The 13,895-nt window shown below is 49.7% G+C and overlaps 2 protein-coding genes across 7 annotated transcripts in view; one reads left to right on the top strand and one right to left on the bottom strand.

Annotated features, from left to right (window-relative positions):
* The window catches only part of GPATCH2 (G-patch domain containing 2), a 164,306-nt gene extending 153,991 nt beyond the window's left edge, over positions 1-10,315 (bottom strand). For all 6 annotated transcript variants that reach the window (XM_077282256.1, XM_077282257.1, XM_077282258.1 and 3 more), the window contains exon 1: positions 10,140-10,315. In XM_077282256.1, coding sequence (XP_077138371.1) covers positions 10,140-10,189 — 50 coding nt within the window. In that variant the 5' untranslated portion in view covers positions 10,190-10,315. The remainder of the gene's footprint in view (positions 1-10,139) is intronic.
* Positions 10,316-10,394: 79 nt separating this feature from the next.
* Positions 10,395-13,895, top strand: part of SPATA17 (spermatogenesis associated 17) — a 273,405-nt gene continuing 269,904 nt past the window's right edge. The window contains exon 1 of the mRNA XM_077282262.1: positions 10,395-10,596. Within this exon, the coding sequence (XP_077138377.1) occupies positions 10,529-10,596 (68 nt within the window). The 5' untranslated portion in view covers positions 10,395-10,528. The remainder of the gene's footprint in view (positions 10,597-13,895) is intronic.

Below are 13,895 nucleotides of genomic sequence, written 5' to 3'. Positions count from 1 at the left end.
TGATTTCTATTTTTAAGCGTTCCCACTTTTGGAATAAATGAGGGGTCCAGTTTAAGGATTAAACTATCATCTCTAACTGGAGGTACGGGTCCCTCGTGCACAGGGCCTGAATTTCCCCCACCCTCTTAGCCGTGGTAATTGCTACTAAGAATGCTGTTTTACGTGTGAGGACTGAAATGGGCATGTTATCAGCCAAGGCGTAATTATCTTTACAGAGGAATCTGAGGACCAGATTAAGGTTCCAAGAAGGCGATAATTGTCTAATGGTGGGGCGCAACCTCTGGGTGGCTCTGATAAATCTAACTATCCACGGGTGAGCTGCTAGGGGATAGTCAAAAAAGGAGCTAAGTGCCAAGATCTGCACTTTCAAGGTGCTTGGTTTAAGACCTTTGTCAAACCCGGCCTGCGGGAAATCTAGAATTCTGGGTAAGTTGGGAGTGCCTGCCGCAACCTCAGACCTGCCACCCTCCAGACAGAAACGCCTCCAGATCTTCAGATAAATTGCCGATGTGACAGGCTTCCTACTGGACTTGATAGTGGCTATCACTTGGTTCAACAGACCTCTTGCCTTCAGGATGTTCCCTTCAGGATCCAGGCTGAGAGATGGAGCTTCTCTGGGTTCGGGTGATACATGGGACCCTGGTGGATTACATCTGCCCTGAGAGAAAGCTCTACTGGGCTCTCGATTGCCAGGTCTACTAGAAGAGAGAACCAACTCCTTCTTGGCCAGTATGGAACAACCAGAATAACTCGAGCTCGATCCTCCTTGATCTTCCTGAGAACAGCTGGAATTAGTGCCAGAGGAGGGAATGCATATGAGAGAGGTTCCGTCCATTCCTGGCTCAGACCATCTATCCCTTCCGGAAGATCCTGAGGGTTCAGCGAGAAGAATCTTGAGACCTTCGAATTTCTCCTGTTTGCAAATAGGTCTATACCGTGAGTTCCCCAGCGAAGACATAAATCCCAGAAGATATCCTGGTTGAGTTCCTACTCTGTTGCAAACACCCTTCTCCTGCTCAAGTAGTCTGCTATGATGTTCTGGGAGCCCTCTAGGTGAATTGCCGAGATGGAAAGGACCGATCTTTCTGCCCAGCGAAATATTCTCCCCGCCAGCTCCTGAAGCGGATGGTGTCTTGAGCCTCCCTGATGTTTCAGAAAGGAAACCGTTGTCACATTGTCGGACAGTATCCTGACATGGCAATTCTCCAGAGTGTGACGGTTCCTTCTCAAAGCTTCCCAAACAGCTTACAGCTCTTTGAAGTTGGAGGAGTTGTGAATGACATCTGGTGGCCATCTCCCTTGTAGGATCCTGCCTTTTTTAAATGAGCTCCAGGTGCTGTTAATTAAACAAATTAGAGAAGCATCACATGATTTTTCGAACAGTGCCAATACTTTTGTCCACCCCCTTTTTTATGTTTGGTGTGGAATTATATCCAATTTGGCTTTAGGACAATTATTTTTGTGTTTTTTCTTTTAAGACAAATTAAATGAAGATAATAATACCCAAGAATTTGTGTTTGCAATCATTTTCAGGAAGAAACTGAATATTATCTGACAGAATTGCAGGGGTGTCAATACTTTTGGCCATGACTGTATATATTTGTTGATGTATATGCAGGATAGTATCCACAGGTGTTATCATCTCATTACTATGGAGAGTTTCCATTTTTTGGAGTGTGGTCTTTTGTACTAACTTATGTACTATATTTTAAATGTTTTTATGTGTATTTTTGAGGTGCAATAAAAGGTGTTTATATATTTTCTATATTGACTGTGGTTGAGCATACCTTAACAGTCTACTTCTTTCTCTTTGGTTCCGTTTGCTGAGTCCAGACACACTCCCAGGAAGATCTTTCTGTGTTCCGGAGTTAGGTCAGATTTCTGCCAGTTTATGACCCATCCTAACTGTTCCAGCACAGATATTGTTCGGTTCCTGTGATCTGACAGAATCTCTGGTGTTCTTGCTACCAGGAGAAAGTCGTCGAGATATGGGACTATTATGATCCCCTGGTTTCTCAGGAAAGCAACAATTTCTGACACCAGCTTTGTAAATATACGAGGTGCTGAGGCAAGTCCGAACGGAAGGCACTGGAACTGGTAGTGACAGGTCCCGGACGGCAGAACTACCGCAAACCTCAGAAGCCTCTGAGATAGAGGGTGGACAGGGAACTGATAATAGGCACTCTTCAGGTCGAGAGTGCATATCACCGCGTCCTGATCTATGAGGACGATTGCAGAACGTATGGACTCCATACGGAACCTCTTGTACCTGACCCAGGCATTCAGAGCTTTCAGATTTATTATCGTGCGAGAGTCGCCGGACGGTTTCGTTATGGAAAATAGGGAAGAGTAGTGTCCCTGACCTACTTCTAGTGGCGGTACTGGAACTATGACTTCTGAGGAAAGCATATCCATTAAGTCTATCATCATGGGAGAGTCTCGCGTAACCACCGTAGGTACGATATATCTGTCTGGTGGAGGGGAGTAAAGCTCGATACTGTAACCTTCTGACACAGTCCGAAGAACCCACTGATTTTGAGTGATTCGGGACCAATTGTCCGCAAAGTGGCGAAGCCTTCCCCCTATAAGGGTGGCGTCATTGTGTCTTAGATTTAGAGGAGGGGCTGAAGAAGAAACTTCTGTTCTTATTACCCTGGCTATGGGAACCCCTATTAAATCCTTTATTGGACCTACCCCCTCTGAAATCGGACTGTCTCCTGAAGGGAAAACCTCTCCGAAAGGACTGAGACCTCTTAGGCTTGTCCTCCGGAAACCCCTTCTTCTTGTCAGAGGCCGACTCTAGGATAGTATCTAGGGAAGGACCAAATACCCTTGCACCTGAAAAGGGAATTGAACATAATTTGGTCTTAGAAGCATTATCCCCAGACCAGGATCTTAGCCAGACCACCCTTCTAGCCGCATTCGATAATGAACCACTTCTAGCTGAAAATCTGACTGATTCAGCCGTCATATCAGACAGAAAGGCCGTGGCAGATCTCATTATAGGGAGAGATTTTAGAATTTCGGATCTCGGGGTCTTATTAGAGAGATGCTCTTCCAATTGACCCATCCATAGGTACATAGACCGGGCTACCGAGGTAGCTGCAATGTTGGTCTTAATTAGAGCCGCAGACGATTCCCAGGCCCTCTTTAGCAGTATGTCGGCTTTCCGATCCATGGGATAGCGCAAGTTTGATGAGTCCTCGAATGGTATAGTTGTCTTTTTGGCAACCTTTGCCACCGGAACATCTACTTTGGGTATCTCATCCCATAGTTTTACATCTTCCGGCTCGAATGGTAGGCGAGCCTTGAAGTCTTTAGACAATACCAGCCGACGTTCTGCCTCCTTCCATTCCTCGAGTACCATGGCTTTAATATGCTCACTAACTGGGAAGACTGTCTGCCGACGTGACATAAGTCCCCCAAACATCAGGTCCTGCCTGGATTGTGGCTTAGATGTTTCTTCTATCTGCATTGTGCACCGCACAGCCTGCACAAGATCATTCGTCTCCTCCGCCTGGAAGAGGTATTTCCTTTGGTGGTCCTGGCTCCCTGAAGGAAGCTCTCCCTCTTCTTCTGAGAAGGTCTTCAGAGTCAGACTTGTCCTCAGAGATAAACTCCAGTTCTTTTAAGTCTCGCTCCCGTCTGGCTCTTTTGCGGCTGGGAATGGGGCTGGACTTTTCCACCATGCTAGACAGAGAAGCCTGAACTTCTTCTCGTATTAGGGACCTCATTTCAGACAACAGTGCGGGCTGCTCGTCTCTCATAACCTTAGATGTGCAATCTGCACACAAGGTTTTCCCATGAGTGTCCGGAAGCTTCACGCTACATATAGGGCATCTACTGGATTTTCCAGAAGCCTTGCCGGATTTCTTAGCTGGACCAGGGGGGACAGCGGGGATTCCCTTATCCTTAAATGACATAAGATAGGGAGAAGTACTGGGGTAAACCTGCTTGTGCGTGCAGATAGGGAAGTTTGCGCTATGCGCACTTACCCCCTCCTCGGCTGGCATGCTTCCTTCCATGATTCCCGAGGTAGCAGGTCCCCGCAGCTCACAGCACCGGACAGATGCGCTTTAGCCGCTATGTGATCCACGCTGGAGCGCACACACTTCCCCCACACATACAGCGTTACCGGAAGTGACGGTAACAGATGCCGCGAACCCGGAAGTGACGCGGTCCCTGGGAACTTCCGCCTGAAGACACCGCACCAGGCCGCTCTGGACGAACCCCATGGAACCGCGTCCGCAGCCGAGAGCCTCCCACCGGGAGGAGCGGCTGCCACCAGGAGCTTCGCCACTCCTGGTCTTTGGAGCAGAGGGACCCCCCTCTGGAGGGTTTCTGCCCTGAGCCTCTTGACAGGGGGAAGGGTATTGGCAAGCCGCACGATCCCCCGAGCTCCGGTAAGCTGCGCAGCTTCTGTCGTGCGTCCCTTGCAGGTACAGGAAAAACACTGAGGATTGGGGGTGGGACCGGACGTTTTGAACTCGTGTGTTTCCTGTCCCAGCAAGGGGAGGAGGACGTCCTCCAGGGTGCTGTCAGGAGGGACGTCCTGGAAAAACAATTATTTTTGCATCGCTTTATTCTGAGGACTATAACTTTTTTATTTTTTCGCTGATGATGCTGTATGGCGGCTCGTTTTTTTGCGGGACAAGATGACATTTTCAGCGGTACCATGGTTATTTATATCGTCTTTTTGATCGCGTGTTATTCCACTTTTTGTGCGGCGGTATGATAATAAAGCGTTGTTTTTTGCCTCTTTTTTTTTACCGCGTTCACTGAAGGGGTTAACTAGTGGGACAGTTTTATAGGTGGGGTCCTTACAGACGCGGCAATACTAAATATGTGTGCTTTTATAGTTTTTTTTAAATATTTAGATAAAGAAATGTATTTATGGGAACAATATATATTTTTTTATTTATTTAGGTTTTTTTTTTTTGTTACGCATGTGAATATATATTTTTTTACTTTACAACATTGCCCCGGGGGGGGGGGGGGGGGGGGGTTTGGCGGGCACCATGTTATAGGGTGAGATCGCTGATCTGACACTTTGCAGAGCACTGTGTCAGGTCAGCGATCTGACATGCAGGGCTGCAGGCTTACCAGCGCTTGCTCTGAGCAGGCTCTGGCAAGCCACCTCCCTGCAGGACCCGGATGTAGCCCCGCGGCCATTTTGGATCCGGGGCCTGCAGGGAGAAGAAGGTAGGAGACCCTCGGAGCAAAGCGATCACATCGCATGACATGTGCCGCTGGAACACTGCGGGGTTAATGTGCCAGGGGCGGTCCGTGACCGCTCCTGGCATATAGTGCCGGATGTCAGCTGCGATAGTCAGCTGACACCGGGCCGCGCTCCCCCCGTTAGCGCGGCCGATTGCATATGACGTACTATCCCGTCCCTGGGAATTAAGTCCCAGGTCACTTCGACGGGATAGTACATCATATGGGATTAAGGGGTTAAAGGAAATGGGATTAAGGCTGGAGTCACACTACAGCGAGATATTGCCGAGTCTCGCAGGTTAAAACCAAGCTCTGGCACCGGCACTCCGGGGCGGAGCGTGCAGCCGCATAGCAATACATGGAGCTGCACGCTCCACTCCGGAGTGCCGGTGCCAGAGCTTGGTTTTCACCTGCGAGACTCGGCCGTATCTTGCGTATGTGGGATCCCGGCCTTACATACAGAAAAGCTAAACGAAAGCCATCATTAACACCTAAGCAGAAAAAAACAAGGTTACAATGGGCTAAGGAAAAGCAGTCGTGGACTGTGGATGACTGGATGAAAGTCATATTCAGTAATGAATCACGAACCTGCACTGGGCAAGGTGATGATGATGGAACTTTTGTTTGGTGCCGTTCCAATAATATTTATAAAGATGACTGCCTGAAGAGAACATGCAAATTTCCACAGTCATTGATGATATGGGGCTGCATGTCAGGTAAAGGCACTGGGGAGATGGCCGTCATTACATCTTCCATAAATGCACAAGTTTATGTTGATATTTTGGACACTTTTTTATCCCATCAATTGAAAGGATGTTTGGGGATGATGAAATCATTTTTCAAGATGATAATGCATCCTGCCATTGAGCAAAAACTGTGCAAACATTCCTTGAAAAAAGACACATAAGGTCAATGTCACGGCCTGCAAAAAGTCCGGATCTCAATCCAACTGAAAATCTTTGGTGGAAGTTGAAGAAAATGGTCCATGACAAGGCTCCAACCTGCAAAGCTGATCTGGCCACAGCAATCAGAGGAAGTTGGAGCCAGATTGATGAAGAGTCCTGTGTGACCCTCATTAAGTCCCGGCCTCAGAGACTGCAAGCTGTAATAAAGGCCAGAAGTGGTGCAACAAAATACTAGTGATGTGTTGGAGGGTTTTTTTTGTTTGTTTTTCATGATCCCATAATTTTTTCCTCAGAATTGAGTGATTCCATAATTTTTTCCCTATTACTGACTACCACATTGTTTGCTCTTGATTTCTTTTAGTGTTCATTAAAGCCAGAAAGTTGCCATTTGAAATGACTTTAGTTTTGTACCATGTCTGTGATCTGCTTTTTTTCTACAAAATTAAACAACGGAATGAACATCCTCCAAGGCCGGTGATTCCATAATTTTTGCCAGGGGTTGTATATGAGCCATGTTCTCAGCAGTGGCCCCTTCCCATGGGGCCCATGTGCAGCCGTTATATCTCACGAGTTATAAAGCTCATGCTCATGCTGGACATGACGCAGGCTGATAAATACTGCAGGGTCCAGGTCTGGCTTCGATAGCAGCAAAAAAGGCAAGAATTTGCGTTTTTCCTAATCACAGAAAAGTCTGGGGGCTCCCTGCTCGATGATCAATCAGCAATGTTATCTGTAGAGAAGCATGTTAGCAAGTGTGCGGGGTCCCTGCAGCGCCTCTACAGGGGAAATTAAATGTTACGCTGTGCTCATTTACATCAGTGGATAGTCCATACAGTTGAGCAAAAAGATTTGCAGGACCCGAGTCCACCAGCCACACTGGTAGTCCATAGCCACTAAACCAGAGACCTGCCAACGTCCCCCTCCCTCCCTCCAACCAGCCAATGTCCCCCTCCCTCCAACCAGCCGATGTCCCCCTCCCTCCTTCCAACCTCCCCCCTCCCAAACTGCCGACGTACCCCACCTTCCTACCAAACTGCCGACGTAACCCTCCTTCCTTCCTACATGCCGACGTCACCATCCCTCCTTCCTACCTGCCGACGTCCCCCAACCTCCTTCCAGCCAGCCGATGTCCCCCTCCCTTCCAACCTGCCTACGTCCCCCTCCCTCCTTCCAACCTCCCGACGTCCCCCTCCCTCCTTCCTTCCAAACTGATGATGTCCCCCTCCTTCCTTCCAAACTGCAGACGTCTCCCCCCCCTCCTTCCTACCTGCCAACGTCATCCTCCCTCCTTCCTACCTGCCAACGTCACCCTCTCTCCTTCCTGCCGACATCACCCTCCCTCCCTCCAACCTGCCAACGTCCCCCTCCCTCCTTTCAACCTGCTGACGTCCCCCTCCCTCCAACCTCCTAACATCCCCCTCCCTCCTTCCAACCTGTCAACGTCCCCCTCCTTCCTTCCAAACTGCCGACTTCCCCCTCCTTCCTTCCAACCTGCCGACGTCCCCCTCCCTCCTTCCAACCTCCCCCTCCTTCCTTCCAAACTGTCGACGTCCCCCTCCCAACTGCTGACGTCAGCCTCCATCCCTCCAACCTCCCCCTCCTTCCTTTCAAACTGTCGACGTCCCCCTCCCAACTGCTGACGTCAGCCTCCATCCCTCCAACCTGCCGAAGTCCTCCTCCCTTCTTCCAACATGCCGACTTCCCCCTCCCTCCTTCCAACCTGCTGACGTCCCCCTCCCACCTTCCAACCTGCTGACGTCCCCCTCCCACCTTCCAACCTGCTGACGTCCCCCTCCCACCTTCCAACCTGCTGACGTCCCCCTCCCACCTTCCAACCTGCTGACGTCCCCCTCCCACCTTCCAACTTCACGACATCCCCCTCCCTCCTTCCAACCTGCTGACATCCCCCTCCCTCCTTCCAAGCTGCCGACGTCCCCCTCCCTCCTTCCAACCTGCCGACGTCCCCCCTCCCTGTCCTATCTGTTTTTCCACATGGATGTAATTGTGATGGCTGCAGCAGATCAAAGGACGCAGACTGACTGCAGCGGTCATGTGACAATGCTTCTGAGACTTGCAGGGGGGCACAAAGAGCTCAGAGCGCAGAGCGCAGGAGTGGTTCCGACCCACCTCAAAGACCTAATCATTTGGCTTCTACAGCTGGATCTGCTTGTGTCGTGCACTGGACATCCCAGCTCCATAATACGGAGAAGACCGGTGTGGAAACAAGTGTATTCGCTACTGAAGAAAAAAACGGGCACTTTTGACGCCGCACTCCTTAAAGGGGTTTTCACTACTATGATATTGATGATCTATCATTAGAGATGAGTGAATCGATTTGCAGAACTATGATGACAACTGGCCACATTAGTGTTTTGTGGCCACTGGATCTGCAAGCCTCCTCCTAGCTGCTGGAATCCTTGCCTCCTATTCGGATTAGTAAAACTGGTCTGACATCAACAATTACATCGTGCCGAACCTGTTCGACAAAAAAGGAGCCAGGAATGCCAGCAGGTGGGAGGAGGCGGTGCGCGGGGCCCTGTCTGGTGGCCCCGGAACTCTGATGTGACTGCTGCAACACTGTGCTATTAAACATAATGTTATAAGCTAATTCAGAGTCAGTGAGGGGCTCCGACAGTCAGTAGAAGGGTCTATTAAAGGGAATCTGTCAGCAGCATGATGTAGAGGCAGAGACCCTGATTCCAGTGACGTGTCACTTACTGGGCTGCTTGCTGCAGTTTTGATAATCTCCTGTCAGGAGGAGATTATCACTAGAGGACTGGTTGTAGCCTGCCATGTAGTCCTCAATTTCCATGAGCTCTGTATAACCATGTGGCGGCTTCATTGCAGTTTATGTCCCACGAACATCTGACCAGAGGGACTGCCGGATACCCACCCGAGCATGACAGATGCCAGTATAATGCCTGCCCACCCTACCCTGACGCCCGCCCTACCAACCACGACGGATGCCGGACGCCCGCCCTACCAACCACGACGGACGCCCGCCCTACCAACCACGACGGATGCCCCCCCTACCAACCACGGCGGATGCCCCCCCTACCAACCACGGCGGATGCCGGACGCCCCCCCTACCAACCACGGCGGATGCCCCCCCTACCAACCACGGCGGATGCCGGACGCCCCCCCTACCAACCACGACGGATGCCGGACGCCCCCCCTACCAACCACGACGGATGCCGGACGCCCGCCCTACCAACCACGACGGATGCCGGACACCCGCCCTACCAACCACGACGGATGCCGGACGCCCGCCCTACCAACCACGGCGGATGCCGGACGCCCGCCCTACCAACCACGGCGGACGCCCGCCCTACCAACCACGACGGATGCCGGACGCCCGTCCTACCAACCACGGCGGACGCCCGCCCTACCAACCACGACGGATGCCGGACGCCCGTCCTACCAACCACGGCGGATGCCGGACGCCCGCCCTACCAACCACGGCGGACGCCCGCCCTACCAACCACGACGGATGCCGGACACCCGCCCTACCAACCACGACGGATGCCGGACGCCCGCCCTACCAACCACGGCGGATGCCGGACGCCCGCCCTACCAACCACGGCGGACGCCCGCCCTACCAACCACGACGGATGCCGGACACCCGCCCTACCAACCACGGCGGACGCCCGCCCTACCAACCACGACGGATGCCGGACGCCCGTCCTACCAACCACGACGGATGCCGGACGCCCGCCCTACCAACCACGACGGATGCCGGACGCCCGCCCTACCAACCACGACGGATGCCGGACACCCGCCCTACCAACCACGACGGATGCCGGACGCCCGCCCTACCAACCACGACGGATGCCGGACGCCCGCCCTACCAACCACGACGGTCGCCCTCACCTAGTTGTCAGTGTGACTACATTTCCAGGAGGAAGGACAGAGGGCCGGAGAGTTATAAGGAAGCTATGACAGTTCCAGTATAACGGCTCCCGGAGCCCTCGGTGCTCTCCGCCGCAGGGGGCAGTATGGCGGCCGGCGCTCACTCACCAGCTGGTTCCCTTATTGGCTCGGATGTGTTTCCTGGCTACGCCAACCATGAACAAAGCTTGAGGTGTCCCCACCAGGATCACAGCAGAGCCGGAGCAGCGGCCACAGCCACCATGACGTTTCCGGAGCAGCGGACTGCGACCTGGAGCACAGGGGAGCGGAAGTCAGACGAAACCATTCACACGGAGAACTAAGAAAACAAAACACAGGCACCTTCCACCTCTTCAATGCCTCCGCACAACTAAACCAGTTTAGACAGTCCAGATAATGCTGACTAATTTACTGTTTAATCCGATGCGCGGTGAAAATCTGACTTTGTTTGCTTATTACACCCCCATGCGGATTGGCACCATCCGGTCTCCATGGAGACGCGTCCAGACACCTGAGACATGGCCGCGCTGGAGAAGCTTCGGAGCCGTCTGTCCGACCTGACTATGGAGTATTACAGGAGATGCAGGTAGAGTGAGCGGAGGGGGCAGAGGACCGGGCACCGGGGGCAGAGGGCCGGGTACCGGGGACGTCTGACAGAAGGAGCGGCCCGGAAAACAAACTTTTTAGGAGTTTCTGTGGTAAACTAAAGCGACCCAGCTGCGGTAAACTACAATTCCCATGATTCCGTGTCGGTTTGTTGTGTGTTAAGGAATCATGGGAAATGTAGTTTTGAAGTCAGTTTGGAGATTTTAGCCATTATTAGTGGAAGTTATTGCGCCGGGAGTAGTAGTTGTCCTGTCACAGACACTGAATGAGCTGTGAACACCCCTCATATCGGACTACAACTCCCAGCACTCCATCAGACGAGCATATATATATGTATATTTATTTAAATTTAAGTTTTGGAAGGCATCGTGTCAGCACAGTTATAACCAAACTTTATTCAAAAGACGTACATGTCAGTATAACAATTAAAAAAAAAAAATCCTTCATATTTTTTTTTATTATTATTTTTTTTTTTACAGCGTAAATTTTTTGATAAAAAATAACCTTGTAAGACGCGCCTCCATGTCAGTACGATTGCGGCAATGCCGAGCCTGTATAGTATTTTTTTATATATATTTTAGAGTTTTAAAAGAATGTGAAAAATACATGAAAAAAATTGTTGCGTCGCCATTTTCCAAAAAAACAACTTTTATTATTATTATTATTTATTGTTATAGCGCCATTTATTCCATGGCGCTTTACATGTAAGGAGGGGTATACATAATAAAAACAAGTACAATAATCTTAAACAATACAAGTCATAACTGGTACAGGAGGAGAGAGGACCCTGCCCGCGAGGGCTCACAATCTACAAGGGATGGGTGAGAATACAGTAGGTGAGGGCAGAGCTGGTCATGCAGCGGATTGGTCGATCGGTGGTTACTGCAGGTTGTAGGCTTGTCGGAAGAGGTGGGTCTTCAGGCTCTTTTTGAAGGTTTCGATGGTAGGCGAGAGTCTGATGTGTTGTGGTAGAGGGTTCCAGAGTAGGGGGGATACGCGAGAGAAATCTTGTATACGATTGTGGGAAGAGGAGATAAGAGGGGAGTAGAGAAGGAGATCTTGTGAGGATCGGAGGTTGCGTGTAGGTAAGTACCAGGAGACGAGGTCACAGATGTATGGAGGAGACAGGTTGTGGATGGCTTTATATGTCATGGTTAGGGTTTTGTACTGGAGTCTCTGGGTAATGGGGAGCGAGTGAAGGGATTGACAGAGGGGAGAGGCCGGGGAATAGCGGGGGGACAGGTGGATTAGTCGGGCAGCAGAGTTTAGAATAGATTGGAGGGGTGCGAGAGTGTTCGAGGGGAGGCCACAGAGCAGGAGGTTGCAGTAATCAAGGCGGGAGATGATGAGGGCATGAACTAGGGTTTTTGCAGATTCTTGGTTGAGGAATGAACGGATTCGTGAAATATTTTTGAGTTGAAGTCGGCAGGAAGTGGAAAGGGCTTGGATATGTGGTTTGAAGGAGAGATCAGCGTCAAGGATTACCCCGAGGCAGCGAGCTTGTGGGACTGGGGAGAGTGGGCAGCCATTTACTGTAATGGATAGGTTCGTTGGGGGGGTCGCGTGAGATGGGGGAAAGATGATGAATTCTGTTTTGTCCATGTTAAGTTTCAGAAATCTAGCGGAGAAGAAGGATGAAATAGTGGACAGACATTGAGGGATTCTGGTTAGTAGGGAGGTGATATCTGGTCCAGAGATGTAGATCTGTGTGTCATCAGCATAGAGGTGATACTGAAAACCGTGAGATTCTATGAACTGTCCCAGGCCAAAGGTGTAAATGGAGAAGAGCAGGGGCCCAAGGACTGAACCTTGTGGGACTCCGACAGAGAGGGGGCGAGGTGAGGAGGTGGTGTGTGAGTGGGAGACGCTGAATGTCCGGTCTGTTAGGTATGAGGAGATCCAGGATAGGGCCAAGTCTGTGATGCCAAGGGATGAGAGGGTCTGTAATAATAGGGAATGGTCCACTGTGTCAAAGGCAGAGCACAGGTCCAGGAGGAGGAGGACAGAGTAGTGTCGCTTGGCTTTGGCGGTTAATAGGTCATTGGTGACCTTAGGGCAGTTTCAGTGGAATGGTGTGACCGGAAGCCAGATTGTAAGCGGTCGAAGAGGGAGCAGGAAGATAGATGGGAGGACAGTTCAAGATGGACGTGTTGTTCCAGTAGTTTGGAGGCATAGGGGAGAAGTGATATAGGGCGATAGCTAGATACAGAGGATGGGTCAAGAGAGGGCTTTTTGAGGATAGGTGTGATGGAGGCATGTTTAATATTTTTTCCTTTGATGCAACTGTGTTAGTGTTTTTTTTTTTCTTTTGCTTGGCGAAATGTCATTTATAATGGGGGACATTGGACTTTTCAATCACTTTTATTGCATTTTTAGCGCAAGCGAATGAAAAACAGCAATTCTGGCTTTTGGATTTTTTTTTAGGGTGAGTTTAAAGTATGGGATAAATAATTTTAGATTTTGATAGATCGCTCTAAAAGGCATCATATGAGTTCATTTTTTAAATATTAATTACTTTTTAACATTTAATTTTTTTTTAGTTCCTCAGTTGACTTGAACCTTTGACAGTTCAGCAATACATGATAAAACTTCTGATCTCCTGCGGCTTCATGGGAGCACCAAGATGGCGGCAATAAGGCAACTTATCAGCTCCTCGCCATCTTGTCAGGGAGGGAGTGGGTTGAGTAGTATAAATAAAAATATCAGATCAAGCCGCAAAACACGAGCCCTCACTCAGCTCCAGATCCCGAAAAAATGGAAACGCTAGGGGTCTCAGAAAATGACGACAAATGCAAAAACTTTCATAAAACTTTCGGAATTTTTTTTCCACCACTGAAATAATAAATAACCTATACATGTTTGGTGTCTGCGTACTCGTACTGACCGGTAGAATTATATTATTCGGTCAGTTTTATCACAGAGTGAACATGGTAAATAAAAATGAAAAAAACAATTGTGTAATTGCACTTTTTTTGCAATTTCACCGCACTTGGATTTTTTTTTCTCGTTTTCCAGTACACCATGTGATAAAATCAATGGCGCCATTGAAAAGTACAGCTCATTCCGCAAAAAAACAAGCCCTCATACGGTTATATTGATGGAAAAATAAAAAAGTTATGGCTCTTGGGAGAAGGGAAGAAAAAAGGGAAAAATCGCCCAAGGGTGAAGAGGTTAAAAGCATATTTCCTTTTTCCTAAATATGTATCATTGGACAGTCCTTTCAAATACAATCACTTTTGCAATTTACTGTTTATTAAATTTTTCAGCCGTTCTTGAGAT

This window comes from Ranitomeya variabilis, chromosome 2 (genome assembly GCF_051348905.1).
Source record: "Ranitomeya variabilis isolate aRanVar5 chromosome 2, aRanVar5.hap1, whole genome shotgun sequence".
NCBI classification, from domain to species: domain Eukaryota; kingdom Metazoa; phylum Chordata; class Amphibia; order Anura; family Dendrobatidae; genus Ranitomeya; species Ranitomeya variabilis.
Note: the sequence above shows the minus strand (reverse complement) of the source record. Positions and strands in the feature narration are given on the sequence as shown.